The 15,064-nt window shown below is 43.0% G+C and overlaps 1 protein-coding gene across 1 annotated transcript; it reads right to left on the bottom strand.

Annotated features, from left to right (window-relative positions):
* Nucleotides 1–8,797: 8,797 nt before the first annotated feature.
* On the bottom strand, nucleotides 8,798–10,765 carry LOC308269494 (olfactory receptor 2AP1-like; the record flags this gene model as incomplete). The annotated part of the gene is made up of 2 exons (XM_080704859.1): nucleotides 8,798–8,905; nucleotides 9,878–10,765. 2 exons carry the CDS (start codon nucleotides 10,763–10,765, stop codon nucleotides 8,798–8,800), a joined length of 996 nt encoding a protein of 331 aa, XP_080560985.1.
* Between the last annotated feature and the right edge of the window lie 4,299 nt (nucleotides 10,766–15,064).

Here is a 15,064-nt window from a genome sequence, read left to right on the forward strand (position 1 = left end):
CCAGAGGTTTTGATATGTTGTATCTTTATTTTCATTTGTTTTTAGAAATTTCTCGATTTCATCCCTTACTTTTTCTATCACCTATTCTTCATTAAGAAGTGTGGTGTTCAGTCTCCACATGTTTGTGTGGTTTCTCTGAGTCTTCTTATAGTTGATTTCTAGTTTCATTCCATTGTGGTCTGAAAAGACACAGGGAAGTATGTTTCATTTTTTGAACTTGCTGGTGCTTACTTAGTGGCCCAGGATGTGATCTATTTTGGAGAAGGTTCCATGAGCTGCTGAGAAAAATGTGAACTCTTTTGTAGTTGGGTGGAATATTATATATGTGTCCAATAGGTCCATTTGATTAATGGTGTTCTTTAGGTCTGAGGTGTCTTTAATGACCTTTTGTCTAGAAGATTGATGTAATGGTGTGAGAGGTGTGTTGAAGTCTCCCAGTATTATTGTATTGGGATTTATATGTGGCTTGATATCACAATGAGTTTGTTTTATGAAAGTAGCTGCACTTATGTTTGGGGTTGATTATCATTATATCCTCATGCTGGATTGATCCTTTTATCAGTAAAAAAAAAAAAAAAAAAAAAAAAGACCATCTTTGTCTCTTCTGAGGAGCTTGGGCCTGAAGTCTAATTTATCTGATATAGTTACAACTCCTGCTTGTCTTCGAGTTTCAGTGGCATGGATTACCCTGTTCCAGCCCTATACCTTGAGTTTGTTGCAATCTTTGCATGTAAGGTGTGTTTCTTGCAAACAGCATATAGATAGATTCTGGTTTTTAATACATTTTGCAACTCTATGTCTTTTTATTGGGGAGTTGAGGCCATTTATATTCAGTGTGATTATTGAGAGATGATTTTTAATTCCTGACATTTTGAGATTTTACTTCTGTTTGAAATACTGTTTGTTCTTCCCTTCTTAGTTGTCTGTTGGATAGAAATTCTGTTTCCCTGGTTCTGTTGTATATGTCTTGTTTCTTCTTTGTAGTTAATCTTTGAGTATTTTCTCTAGTGCTGCTTTTGAAGGCATAAATTCCTTGAGCTTCTGTTTGTCATGAAAGAATTTTACTTCCCCATCTAGTTTGAGAGATAGTTTTACTGAGTAAGAAATTTTTGGCTGGAAGTTGTTTTCTTTCAGAGTTTGGAATATGTTACTCCAGGGCCTTCTGGCTTTCATGACCTGGTTTGGGAAGTCTGGAGTTATTTAATTGGTTTCTCTCTGAATGTCACTTTGTCTTTTGTTTTTGTTGCCTTTAAGATTCTCTCCTTGTCTTCTACATTGGTCATTTTGACTATTATGTGGCATGGATAATCTTTTCTCTGATCTTGTCTCAAGGGGGTTTTTATAAGTTTCTTGTACCCATGTGTCAATCTCTTGCTCAATGTTTGGACAATTTTCTGCTATTACTTCTTTGAAAAGATTGTTGAGCCCCTTGGTTTCACCTGCTTTTCCCTCCTCTATGCCAATAATTTATTTTTGTTGGTACTGGGGTTCCTGGAAACCCTTCTACCTCCGGGCTACACTCCCAGACCTATTTTATATTTTTATTTGGAAACAGGGTCTCTTAAGCCAACGAGGCTGGCTTTGAACCTGCGCGATCCTCCTGTCTCTGTCTCCCAAGTGCGGGGATTACAAGCATGCACCAATAATTCTTAAGTTGGCTCTTTTAAAATGGGTCCATATTTCTTCAGTGTCTAATTCCTGTTGTGGAATTTTTTTTCTATGTTATGAACTCTTTGTTCAGTTTTGGAGTGATCATCTAGTAGCGAGATTCTACTCTCCAATAAATGATTGTTTATTGTTTGAATAGATGCCTTTACTTCAGTGATTGCATCCTTTATTTCTTTCAGACTCTCTCTAAATTCTTTTGGGAATTCCTGTATTAATTCTACAGTTACATTCCTGATTTGACCTTCTGGAGATCTCTGCAGTTCTGTGTTATCAGGTTCTGTAAATGTGGAGTTGTGGGAGCTCATGGCTTCTTTGTTGTTTCTCCTTTTCATGATTTCAGATGTTTGCCTTTGTTGCTTTTGGTAGAATTTTCTCAGTTTCTAGGTGTCAGCTGGTATATCTGAGGGGAGTTTTTATTGTATTCAATAGTGGAGATTGAGGAAGGAGGGAAGTGCAGGAGTGAATGGACGAATAGGGTAAAATCTCAGATAGAGTCGAATAGAATGAAAGTATGCGTTTCGTAGAGCAGAATATACTAGAATATACTTGGGATTAGAGGTAGCAAGAATAAAGTAGTATTCTGGTAAATGATGTAGAGTTTGTGGTATAATGATATAAAGTGGGTTTGATATAAGACAGGGGAGGGATAAAAAGCAGGAGCAAGAAAGGAAAGGGATAGTGAGAAGAGGGTTGGTATGTACAAAGGAAGAAGCTTGGGAGAGGGTTTGGGAATAGGTTACAAATAAAAACAAAAGAAAATAAAAACAACAATAAAACCAACCAGGTGTATATACTCATATACAAAAAAGAATAAACAGACAACAAACAACAAAAACAAAAAACAGAAACAAACAAAATAAAACAAAAAACCCTCAACTACAAATTAATGCAGGTCTACAATTAAATGTCTAATTAGCAGATAGATCTTCTGCTGTTTTTCTCTGTGCAGAAACTGAGTACCACCTGCCCCCTTCCTATTTTGGGTTCGGTTCTCTGCGATTTTCTCAGTTTATGAAGATGGCTGATACTGTTTGAGCTGTGTTATGTATTATGCACAGGTACTCTCACCCTTTCCACCAGTGTGGAGACTAGGTCTCTCCCTGCCACCACTAGTGACGTTGCCTCTGAGACCAAACTCACTGTTGGTGACTCTGCTCTCTGCAGCTAGGGCTGGTCTTGCCTTACTTCTCCACTTTCATCCCCAATGGGAGGTCTGTGATGATCTGTTAGATGGGTCTAGCTAGATTTTCCTCCCACTATTTTCTGCTAATCAAAGCCTGAGTCTGTCAGAGCTTCTGTTATGTCCAACAGCAGCCCCCTCTCTCACTTTCTCCGGGCTGTATGGGGAAGTCACAGACCTGGGGTGTTTAGCGTGGCTGTGCGAGTCCCTAGGGGCAAGGCGCTGAGCAATCCCTTGCTGTAGGAGCTCGCTGGGCTGGGACTCTGGGGGCGGGGCGTGGAAGGCTGAGCTGGCTGGGTTGATGATGTCCGCAGGCTCGTCATGTGAGTGGTGGGTGCTTAACTCTACTCTGGTTCCCTTGGTGGTGTGTTTAGCTCCATGGAAGTTGTAAGACTGCTGGCTAGCAGTCCGTGGGGCTGCCATCTCTCCCTTTAAATTCTTGTCTCTGGCATGCAGAGCTGTGCAGGAAGGCTTTGCAGCCAGTGCACCGGGCACCCATGTGGTGGGCGGGGCTGTTTTTTGTTCTTTTTTTCCCCCTCTCAGTCGGCCTTCTTTTTTTCCGTCTCTTGTGTGTATTATTGCTTTTCCTCTGCTAAACATCTTATCTGGTTTTGTAGCACTCTGTTTTTGGGACAATGGTGACTAAGTGTTAGCAGGATTCGTAAACGCTGCTGCTCTCAGTCGCCATCTTTCCCGCTTTCAAATGTATGGAATTTTGAAGGTACTGTTTGATGTCTTCAAGCTTCCAATGCTGTTGAGATAGCTTAATTCTTTTTTTTTTTTTTTTTTTTTTTTTGCGGGTCTGGGGATGGAACCCAGGGACATTTGACCTCCGAGCTACACCCCCTGCCCTATTTTTTTATTCTTTATTTTTTGAAACCGGGTCTCACAGAGTTGCAGAGGGCCTCACTAAGTAGCTGAGGCTGTCCGAGAACCGTGATCCTCCAGTCTCAGCCTCCAGAATGCTGGGGATTACAAGCGTGCGCCATCACGTAACTCTGAAGAAGATTTATTTGCTCATGATTTTTTTTTTTTTTTTGAGATTTTGTAGGTCAGCCTATGTGAGGCTGCGGATCGTGGATCTCAGGGCATGGTGGTGGAGAGGGAGAATACAGGCTTCACTCCTCACATCATGGAGGCTGGGAGCAAGAGAGAGCCAGCAAGGGCAGGAGCAACCATATATCACCCCCAAGGCCACAGCCCAGGGACCCACAGTTTCCAGCCACAGCAGACCAGCTTGGCCACCACCCAGGTAAATCCACCACAATGGACTTGTCCTTTGCTGAGATTACAACTCTCAGGGGACATTCTAAAACACAGGCTTCTCCTGTTTTTTTTTTTTTTTTTTTTTTTTTTTTTGTGGTCCTGAGGATGGAACCCAGGGGCATTCTACCTCTAAGCTACACCTCCAGCCCTCTTTACTTTTCATTTCCAAACAGTGTCTTGTTAGGTTTCTGAGAGTTTCACTAAGTTGCTGAAGCCGGTCTAGAACCAATATCTGTGATCCTCCTGTCTTAGCTTCTGAAGTACTGGGATTATAGGCGTGTGCTGTCATGCTCAGCTCAGCATCTCCTGTTTAAGACCAATAATCTGTTTATTAAAATGAGACGTTCTGTGTGATCATGCTAACTGGGAACCTGTTTCCCATCACTTTAAATAGGAGAAAACACTTGCTATGTGTCCACCCTAAGCATTCAATGGATCACCTAAAACATAATACAGTAAATGTTATTATAAAACAATTGTGCTAGGATGCCAAATGCTTAAGCCAATACCCCAGTCATAAAGTAATATGTATGTGAATAAACAATTGCATTGTATGTAACAATGAAGCCATTTTTCTCACTACCATGAATAGGAATATTCTTATTCATGACATTTATTTCAAACCGTCTTGCTCTATACTTAGAATGTAATCCAAGACATGAATCACAGTGTTTTTGTTAAAATGCTTGGAGTTTTTGGAATGTAAATATAAAGTTTTCTTATATAAACTCTGGATTAGAATGGTATATATTTTAAAATATTTTCAATGTGTTATTTTAAACACTTTATAATTGCCCTTTATAAGAGATAAAAAGGAGTTTTGGTCCCCTTTCAGCTTAGAAGCTGTTGAAAAATTCTCTCTGGGGAGGGAAGAGAAAGGTTCTATTTTTGAGACTGCTGTGTATAAAATCTTTAGGTGTTCAAAGGATGTGTTCTCAGAAATTAGTTTATATTTATAATTTTTTTCTAAGTACTATATTGAAACATAATTCAGTATTAGGGATTGAACCTAGGGGTGCTCTACTATTTAACTGCATCCCAACCCCTTTTTAAAAATTTTATACAGGGTCTGGCTAAGTTACCCAGGCTGGCCTTGAAATGTTGATCCTCCAGTTTCAGCTTCCCCAGTAAGTGGGATTACAGGTATGGGCCACTGTCCAGCTAAAAATTTCATTTGTAAAGATGCAACTTTTCTTTCTTTCTTTCTTTTTTTTTTTTGGTATTGGGAATGGAACCCTGAGGAGTTCTATGTCTTAGCTACACCCCAGCCTTATTTTTTATTCTTTTATTTTTGAAATAAGTTCTCACTAAGTAGCTGAGATTGTCCACGAACCTGTGATCCTCTTGTCTTAGCCTCCAAAACAATTTTTGAAACTTCTATTTATTTTTTATTTCTTTTTGTGCTACTGGGGATTTGAGCCAGGATTATTTTGCTTCTGAGCTACACCTCCAGCCTTCCCTACTGTATTTTTTGTTTGAAATAGGATCTCACTAGGTTGATGAAAGTCTCATTACTTGCTGAGGGTGTCCTCGGACCTATGATTCCCCTGTTTCAGCCTCCCAAGTACTAAGATTGCAGGTGCATGACACCCTGCCCAGCTTGAAAATTTTATTTTAAGATGAACATATGTATGTTATCAGGCTAGATGGATAGGATACTTGGGACAAATCTGATGAACAGAAGTATTTGTAGGTTTTAGTGTTTCTAAGACTGTCATGATTTCCAGGTAGATTGAATAGAATGGCAGAAGACTCAAGCCATATTCTATATTCTTTTTTTTTTTGAAGTACTGAGGATGGAACTTAGGGCCATTCTACCTCTGAGCTACACCCCTAGTCCTATTTTTTATTCTTTATTTTGAAACAGGGTATCATTGAGTTGCAAAGAACCTCACTAAGTAGCTGAGGTTGTCTGTGAACCGCGATTCTCCCTTCTTAGCCTCTCAAATGCTGGGATTACAAGGGTGCACCACCATGCCGGGCAAGCCATCTTTCTTTCTTTCTTTCTTTCTTTCTTTCTTTCTTTCTTTCTTTCTTTCTTTCTTTCTTTCTTTTTTTGTGGTACTGGGGTAGAACCCAGGAGCTTTTCTACCTCTGGGCTATACTCCCAGACCTATTTTATATTTTATATGGAAACAGGGTCTCACTAAGTTGCTGAGAGCCTCACTAAGTAGCTGAGGATGGCTTTGAACCTGTGTAATTTTCCTGTCTCAGCCTCCCAAGCGCTGAGATGACAAGTGCTGGATTACAAGGGTGCACACCACGCCCAGTTTAAACCATGTTCTTTTAAAGGCCTGAAACTTTTCCTAGAACTAAACAAAGAACATTTAATGAGACTGCTCATTGTTGACCTGTGGCCTTTTAAATGACTGACTTTGATCTGTGATCGTTTTAACCTTTAAGTCCATTGCAGGTGCTCCCTGCTACAGAGTAATTTATCTTTTTCATTAGAAAGTACACCAAACCTGCCTAGGTTTGAATCCCAGTACCTAGGAAGCTGAGACAGGAAGATCATAGATTTGAGGTAAACCTCAGCAAATTAATGAGGCCTCATTTCAAACTAATAAATAAAAAGGACTAGGGATGTAGCTTGGAGGTACACTGCCCCTGAGTGTGATCTACACACACACACACACACACACACACACACACACACACACACACGGGGAGAGAGAGAGGGAGAGAGAGAGAGAGAGAGAGAGAGAGAGAGAGAGAGAGAGAGAGAAGAGGAGAGGAGAGGAGAGGAGAGGAGAGGAGAGGAGAGGAGAGGAGAGGAGAGGAGAGGAGAGGAGAGGAGAAGAGAGGAGAGAGAGCGCACTAAGGGTGTAGCTCAGAGGTAGAACCCCTCTTCAGTTCAACTTCTCCCACCACACACAAAAAGAAAGTACATCAAACCTGAGACCAAAAAACGTTAGTGTTTACACTTAAATTTATGTAAAGACACAATATAGAAGATGGTAGTGAATTCCCATGCTGTACCAGTACTGAGCTATATCCTCAGTCTTGTGACTCTTTCCTTTAATAATTTTACTTTGATCTTTTACTTGTTACAGAGTGTCTTGAAAGCACCTATTTGACAGTTGTATCTAAGCAGAGTTCTTGAATCTGTGAGTACTCCCTTTCAGTATTTGACATTTTCTAAAAAAAAACCAACAAAATACCCTCACTAGCGGGAGGTGTTTGCTTAGGTCATTCCTGGACAGTGATTGTCTTCCGGGAGAATTTAAGTTCTTTTAGTGTCTAACGTGCCGAGTGTAATATTGTAAGCATAGAATCTCCCACTAGAGGGAGCCACTTACCTATTTGATCCCTGGACATAAGCCTCCATGTTTTGGGAATTTGGTGTGTCTCATAAGTACAAGGGCTAAAATGTACTAGGACCTCAACTCCCATCCCTCATTCCACAGGTCCTCAGGATACTCACAGGAATTACTTTTACATCATAATAATTTGGATGATGGAATGAGTTTGCTAGGTACTTAAGCAATTTATTAGTGTTTAAGATGTTTCTGTACAGTTTTGATACATTCAGCATTTGTTTATATAAACCTGGATCATAAATTGTGTATCTTACTGGATCTGGGGAAATGAAAGAGAAACATTCAGTCAAGACTGACTCAGCCTATAAAGGAGCAGATCAGTACATGCTCCTACGGGTTTTCCTTATCTTCTGAGAAACACAACCCAGGTTGAGCAGGTCTGGGCATCTCTCTTGTAGAGCATCACTCTCACTTGTTGAGGGGCAGAGTCCCTGGAAAGGGGTGGCCCAGAGATGCTCCTGATGAGAGCTGATGGAGCTTTGGACCACGGCAGCTCTTCAGCTTTCTAGGAGACTTTAAAAACTTATTTCACAAGAAAAATGTGTGCAAGCCTGGCTTCTTGGGATGAGTTTCACTACCTACCAGGTCAATTTTCCCATCTTCATCTCATTTCAGAGGCCAGATATCCAGGGAAAAGAGTATTTAATATCCCAGAAGAAAATTAAAACTATCTGCTACAAGATGTGGGTAACAGAATACCTCTGTTGGGAGCTCATTTGTTGGTAATTTCCTGCTGCCTATGACCAGAGACCACAAGAGACCAGGTAGGTTCTGTGCCCTGGTTTGATTCAATCAACCTGAACACTTTGACCTGGACTTAATCCTGGATTCTTAGCCAGGACACAGATGGTACTTACCATGTACATAGCTTACTTTCTGTTAGTGTGCTGATTAGTTTTTTGTTGAGTAATAAACCAGCCCAATACTTAATGGCTTACACAGCGTTTACTTAGCCCATGGTTCTGTGGTGGGCAGTTTGGGCTGGGCTCACTGGATGGTTCTTCTGTTGGTCTTTGATAGGTTCACTCAGGCATCCTCAAGGGCTGGGCCGTTCTGTCTTGGAGTGTGCGTGTGTGTGTGTGTGTGTGTGTGTGTGTGTGTGTGTGTGCGCGTGTGTGATTATTGTCAGTTGTGCGGATGAGGGCAAACAGGCCATGGGCCTCCTATCATCCCACAGGATAGCCCAGGCTCGTTTGGCTGGCAGGTGGAGGGTTTCCAGGGCAGTAAGTAAGTTTTTTATGTGTCTGCAAGCAGGGTATTTGCTAGCGTCACGTTGTCCAAAGCAAGGTATGTGGCCAATTTTAGAAACCTTCTGCCAGATGAAATACGACAGAAGTGATGCGATGTCATTTTTAACATTAGCTTACAGAGACTTCTTCTTGGGCATCCTTTTATTTGCGCTGAGAAAGGCCAGTGGCCGAGTGGACAGCGGTCCCATGGAGTGGTCCACAGGCTGTGGAAGAACTCGAGCCTGCCAACAACTACCAGAGTGAACCCAGAAGTGAATCCTTTTTCCTGAGAGTCTTCAGAAGAGACCACAGCCCTGGCCAGAATCTCGCCTGCAGCCTCACGAGAGACCCTGGACCAGAGGCACCCAGTCAAGTTACCCCCAAATTATGAGCCCACGGAAACTGCGAGACACCTGATGTTGGTGTTTGAAGCTGCTAAGCTTTGGGGGCAATGTATATGCAGCAATAGATGACAATAAAGCCACACCCCTAGGAAATACAGTATTTAGACCTAGAAGTTCTGGATTTGAATCCTCATGTCCTGTGTAATCTTTGGTAATTCACTTAATTGTTGGAGTCTCAATTTCTTTATGAAAATGTGAACAATCACTTTTCTATCTACTTAATAGGGCTATTGTTTAAATGCTTAGAAACTGTAAATCATCCTACAACCATTGCGGGGGATGGAAATGAAAACAGTGTGACGATGACCCGCGGCTGTCACTGGAGTCTGGGTGAGGGCACCTGGGGACACAGGGCGGCCCTGTCTCATTTCTTTGGCTGATAGAACACTTAAAACAGGTGCAAACCCAAGGCTGAGCTAGGAAGCAGGCAGTTCACACGAGAGCAGGACACCTTCCTCAGGGCCTGGGGTGGATGGGGAGGGGAGCCGCAGAGCCCTGCCTCTTGGCCTGGTGCCATGTGGACACATTCCTCATTTTTTTCCCCTGGAAGACACTTTGTAGGCTTCTTACTTATTAATTTTGGGGGGATATAGTGGATTATAGCCTGGGGAATTCTACCTTTGGGCTACACCTCCAGTCATTTAAAAATTTTTTTTAAAAAAATAGAGCCTTGGTAAGTTGCTGAGGCTGGCCTTGAACCTGCAATCCTTCTGTCTCAGCCATCCAAGTATTACAGGCGTGTGTCACCACACCTGGTGCCTCTTATTTCTTTTGGAACCATGTTATTTTTCTGACTAGGTCTTTTACTACCAGCTTAACCTGTTGGTTCCTTAGTGTGTAGATGAAGGGATTCAAGAGGGGAGCAATGATGGTGTTGATCAGAGACACTCCTTTGTTGAGGTCAACCCCCTTGCCTGGAGAGGGCTTGACGTACATGAAGAAGCAGCTGCCGTAGCACATGGTGACCACGATGATGTGGGAGGAACAGGTGGAGAACGCCTTCTTCCTCTCCTGGGCAGACGGGATCTTGACAATAGTGCGGATGATCTGGACATAAGACAGGGAGATGAGTACCAGGGTGGTGAGCAGGGCCACCAGGGCCAGGCTGAAATCCACGGTCTCCATCACCTTTGGCCCACTGCAGACCACCTCCATTAGGGGCGTGTAGTCACAGAAGAAGTGGTTGATGTGGGTGTCACAGAATGGAAGCTGGCTGGTCAGGATGACAGGAACGATGATGAGGGAGAAACCCGCCAGCCAGCAGGTGAGGATGAGGTGCGTGCAGATCTTGCTGCTCATGAGCAGGGGGTAATGGAGGGGCTTGCAGATGGCGATGTACCGGTCATAGGCCATGGCTGTGAGGAGGAAGAACTCGGTGGCCCCCAGGAAGATGTGGAAAAAGTCCTGGGTGATGCAGCCGGCAAAGCTGATGGTCTTGGTGCCCGTGGCGATGTTCAGCAGCATCTTGGGCACGATGACTGTCTGGAACCAGATTTCTAAGCAGGACAGATTCCGGATGAAGAAGTACATGGGGGTCTGCAGGCGCATGTCCAGCAGGGTCAGCGTGATGATGAGCAGGTTCCCAGAGACGGTCATGAGGTAGGCAAGCAGCAGCAGCAGGAAAACCATCACCTGGAGCTCCTTGATGTCCGTCAGGCCTTGCAGGAAGAACTCAGTCACCATGGTCTGATTGGCCATCGTGGAACTCAGGCCCTTTCCCAAAGTGTGTAAGCCTGAGGACACGGGACCATCGGAAATTAGGACACGGAAGGGGAAAAGTGCTCCTGCCGGCCAGCATTTCTTTACGCCTTTCTGTCTCCCCATAGGTTCAGGAAGCCCAGCCAGAGAAGGAAGCTTCTTACCTAGCCATAAAAGTCACCTCGTTCAGAATTTTTAAAGAATTATTGAATGCAAGTGACTTTCCTCTCTCTCTCTCTCCTTCCTCCCTTCCTTCTTTCCTTCTTTCTTTTTCTTTCTCTGTTTCTTTCTTTTTTTCCTCTCTGAAAAGGTCTTAAAAATTCTCTACTGTTCTCCCTCATCTTCCTAAGAACTGGGAAACTCATTCATTCTTTGAGATCCAGCTCCAGGGTGACCTCTCTGATGAAGTCTTTCCTGAAGTCACAAGGCTGAGCTGTCTTCTTCCTTAGAGAAGGAGGTCCATGGAGGTCCATGGCCTGGACCTCGACTGTATTTCTTTGTAGCCAGTTATGTGGGCTAGAACCCGTATCCTCTGCGGGGCCCCAACTTGTCCTCAGACTATTTCCATTTGTCTGGGCATCTTGGCTCCTACCTTCCCTTTTTCCTTAGTGGGGCTCCCGTGGTCTCAGATCTACATTTATAGCAGAACACTCTACTTCCTAAAGGACTGCTCACAGTTGTAACATGTCATTTTTTGGGTGTGTGTGTGGTGCTTTGGATTGAACCCAGGGGCATCATTCTACCTCTGAGCTACACCTCAGCTTGACTTTATTCTTTATTTGAAACAGGGTCTCCCTAAATTACGGAGGGCCTCACAAATTGCTGAGGCTGGCTGCAAACCTGTGATCCTCCTAGGTACTGGGATTACAAGTGTGCACCACCACGCCTGACTTGTATTATGAAATTTTGGAATAAGAAGCCACTCTCCCTGATGTTGCCATTTGCTCACACCAGATTCTTATTAAAAATTGTCTGTAAAACCAACCAACCACACAGCCCTGCCTGACTTTTGTATCTGGGTGGTACAGGATTCCCCTTGAAGACTGGATGTTTTCCTTATCTTTGCTCACACCACTCTCATACTGATCCTTGGGGGTCTGATACCCAGAGTTAGCTATAGACATGAGACACGAGGCTTATTGCTCTCATTTTTTATATTGGGGTTGGATGGGGGAAAGGGAGGTTCTACCTCCAAGCTACACTCCCATTCTTATTTTGAAACAGTGTCTCACTAAGTTGCTGAGGGCCTCAGTAAATTGCTGAGGCTGGCCTTGAACCTGTGACCCTCCTGTCTCAGTCTTACAAGTACTAGGATTACAGGTGTGTGCAACCATGCCCAGCTAATTGCACCAATTTTTAAAATATATTTTTTAATTTTTTAAAATTTTTTGGTGGTACTGGGGTTCCTGGAAGCCCTTCTACCTCCGGGCTACACTCCCAGACCTATTTTATATTTTTATTTGGAAACAGGGTCTCTTAAAACCTGCGTGATCCTCCTGTCTCCGCCTCCCAAGCTCGGGGATTACAAGCGTGTGCCACCATGCCTGGCTTTTTTTTTTTTCTTCCCAGTACTGGGGACAGAACCCAGGGGCATTCTACTTCTGAGCTACACCCCAGCCCTGTTTTTTATTCTTTATTTTGAAACAGTCTCACTAAGTTGCAAAGGGCCTCACTAAGTGGCTGGGGCTGTCCACAAACCCTGGTCCGTCTCAGCCTCCCAAATTTTGGGATTACAAGCATGAACCACCACATCCGGCTTTGTACCCATTCTTTGATGAGGAAAGTAAAGCCCAGAAAAATGAACTATTGGCCTGAGGTCATAGTGAGAGCATAAAAAATCACTGGGAGCCACTTGGATGTTTTCTTGCTGTAACTGGAGTCACCGAGGCCTCAGGCTTACTGCTATACCGAGCAGAAGGGAGATTTTTTTTTTTTTTTTTTGCCTGGAGAGACCTATGGAGTCCTTATGAGTGACTTTCTCTCAGTGTTTTTTGTTTGAGACCAATGGCATAGGAATTCCAGGGTCTTCAAATATGGGGGAAACCCAGATCATGGGGTATGCCAAGTGATATACTAGGGTATGGGAAGGAGAAATGAAAGCTTTGAGTTATGCTGTTTCATAAAATCCAGGGTACAATCACATTTGGGATATACTATTACTTTGTGTCCTATTAAGAGAGAAAATATAGCCAGGCATGGTGGTGCATGCTTGTAATCCCAGTACTTGGGAGGCTGAGACAGGAGGATTGCAAGTTCACAGTCAGCCTCAGCTACTTAGTGAGGTCTTATTTTAAAAAAATGTGCCTACTAGACTGTGACATCATGCTAAGAAACCATGGACTCTAAGATGTATTACAGTCTCAGAGATGTTGAACTATGTCTTAAAGTTGGTGAACTATGGCATTTATTTTTAGCTTGTTTGAAAAAATTCTATTTTTGTGTGTATTTTTTAAAACAAACTATGTATTTGTATATGCAAATAGCTTACAAATGAATAAACATACACATATATTAGCAATACTCTCTAAATTTTTATAATGTATAATTTAAAAAAGTTTGGAGAATTCTTGCACCTCTGAGCTACACCCCAGCCCTATATTATATTATTTTTTATTTTGAAACCAGTCTCTCTAAGTTGCTGAGGCTATGCCTGAACCTGCGATCCTTCTTCTCAGACTCCCAAGTACTGGATTGCAGGTGTAAGCTACCATGCCTGGCTGCAAAAGGGTCCATTTAGGGGAGGAGAAGCTATTCTTTACCCTCACTTAAAAAGACAGTTTCTGGTCTATTATTTTCTTAGAACGAGCAAGACGGAACTCCTAGGGGTGGTAGGGAATTTGCCTAATGATACAGAAACCTTGGACTTGGGCCATTTCTGGGGCCTGTATAGAGAGGCTGGAACATGCAGCTTTCTGTACAAGTCATTATGTGGAAAGCGCCTCCAAGACTCACCAGCCCAGGGACATCAGTTCTCAGGCATCTGATGATTTCCTGAAGGTGGAGCAGGGAGTGCAAAGCCCTGAATGGCTCCATGAATGGGTTCCATGAAAAAGGCTCAGACTTGCAGCAACGCTCCCTGGAGCCAACTCTGTAACAGTAGTCTCAGGCTTATGTGTCCTGGAAATTTGCATTTGATTCACTCTTCATTTCTCTGGTCTTCTCCCATGTGCAGGTCACTTCAGCATCAATGACCCTGAAACACGGTTAGCCAAGGACAGGATTCTGTGCTCCGTTAACATCCAAACCACATGGCTAAAGGGCTGGAGAATCTGCATTGGGGTTGGGAGCTCCTGCTCGCTACTGCAGCCCATGATTTCCTCCAGGAGTCTAAGGTGCTGAAGTTTTGGGCCACATGAGAGGCTTCTGCACAGGTTTCACACAATGGAAAGTTCACTTGCATTATAGAATCTTTATTACAGACTCAAGGGGCCAATTGGGAGACAAAACAGATGGTGCTCAGGGGAATCTGTGCTCAGAATTCACTAAGGAACCTAGGAGATGGTTGATCTGGTCACAAGTTGTAAGCAGGAAAATTTGCAAAAAATCTCCAGAGAAAATGATAGATTATCTATCCAAGAACCTTCTCCTAAAATGAATATTTGTGTCATGGTCAGATGTTAATAATGTAGTGGGTGATGATCTGTTAGACAATTACTTTTGAGAATGGATAAAGAGTGGGAAGGCATTTGGAAGACAACTTTCTTGCAATTTTGGCTGGCCTACCTACAAATATGAGTGCCCAGCCTGTTCAGCAATTTATATTGCTTCTTGTTATTATTATTTTTTTGGTGGTACTGGGGTTCCTGGAAACCCTTCTACCTCCGGGTTACACTACGAGACCTATTTATATATATTTTTTATTTGGAAAGAGGGTCTCTTTTTTTGTGGTACTGGGGTTCCTAGAAACCCTTCTACCTCCGGGCTACACCCCCAGACCTATTTTATATTTTTTATTTGGAAACAGGGTCTCTTAAGACAGCATGGCTGGCTTCGAATCTGCGTGATTCTTCTGTCTGCCTCCCAAGCACGGGGATTACCAGTGTACGTCACCACACCCAGCTTACTTCTTGTTATTTTAATATACTTTTATTCGTGCATTATAATTATACATCACAATAAGGTTCAGAAGCAATTTAAATTTTTTTTCTTGTGGGTCTGGGGATGGAACCCAGGGGCATTTGGCCTCCGAGCTACAACCCCTGCCCTATTTTTATTCTTTATTTTGAAACAGGGTCTCACTGAGTTGCAGAAGGCCTCACTAAGTAGCTGAGGCTGTCCGTGAACCGTGATCCTCTGGTC

Source organism: Muscardinus avellanarius, assembly GCF_963383645.1.
Source record: "Muscardinus avellanarius genome assembly, chromosome: 11".
NCBI lineage: Eukaryota > Metazoa > Chordata > Mammalia > Rodentia > Gliridae > Muscardinus > Muscardinus avellanarius.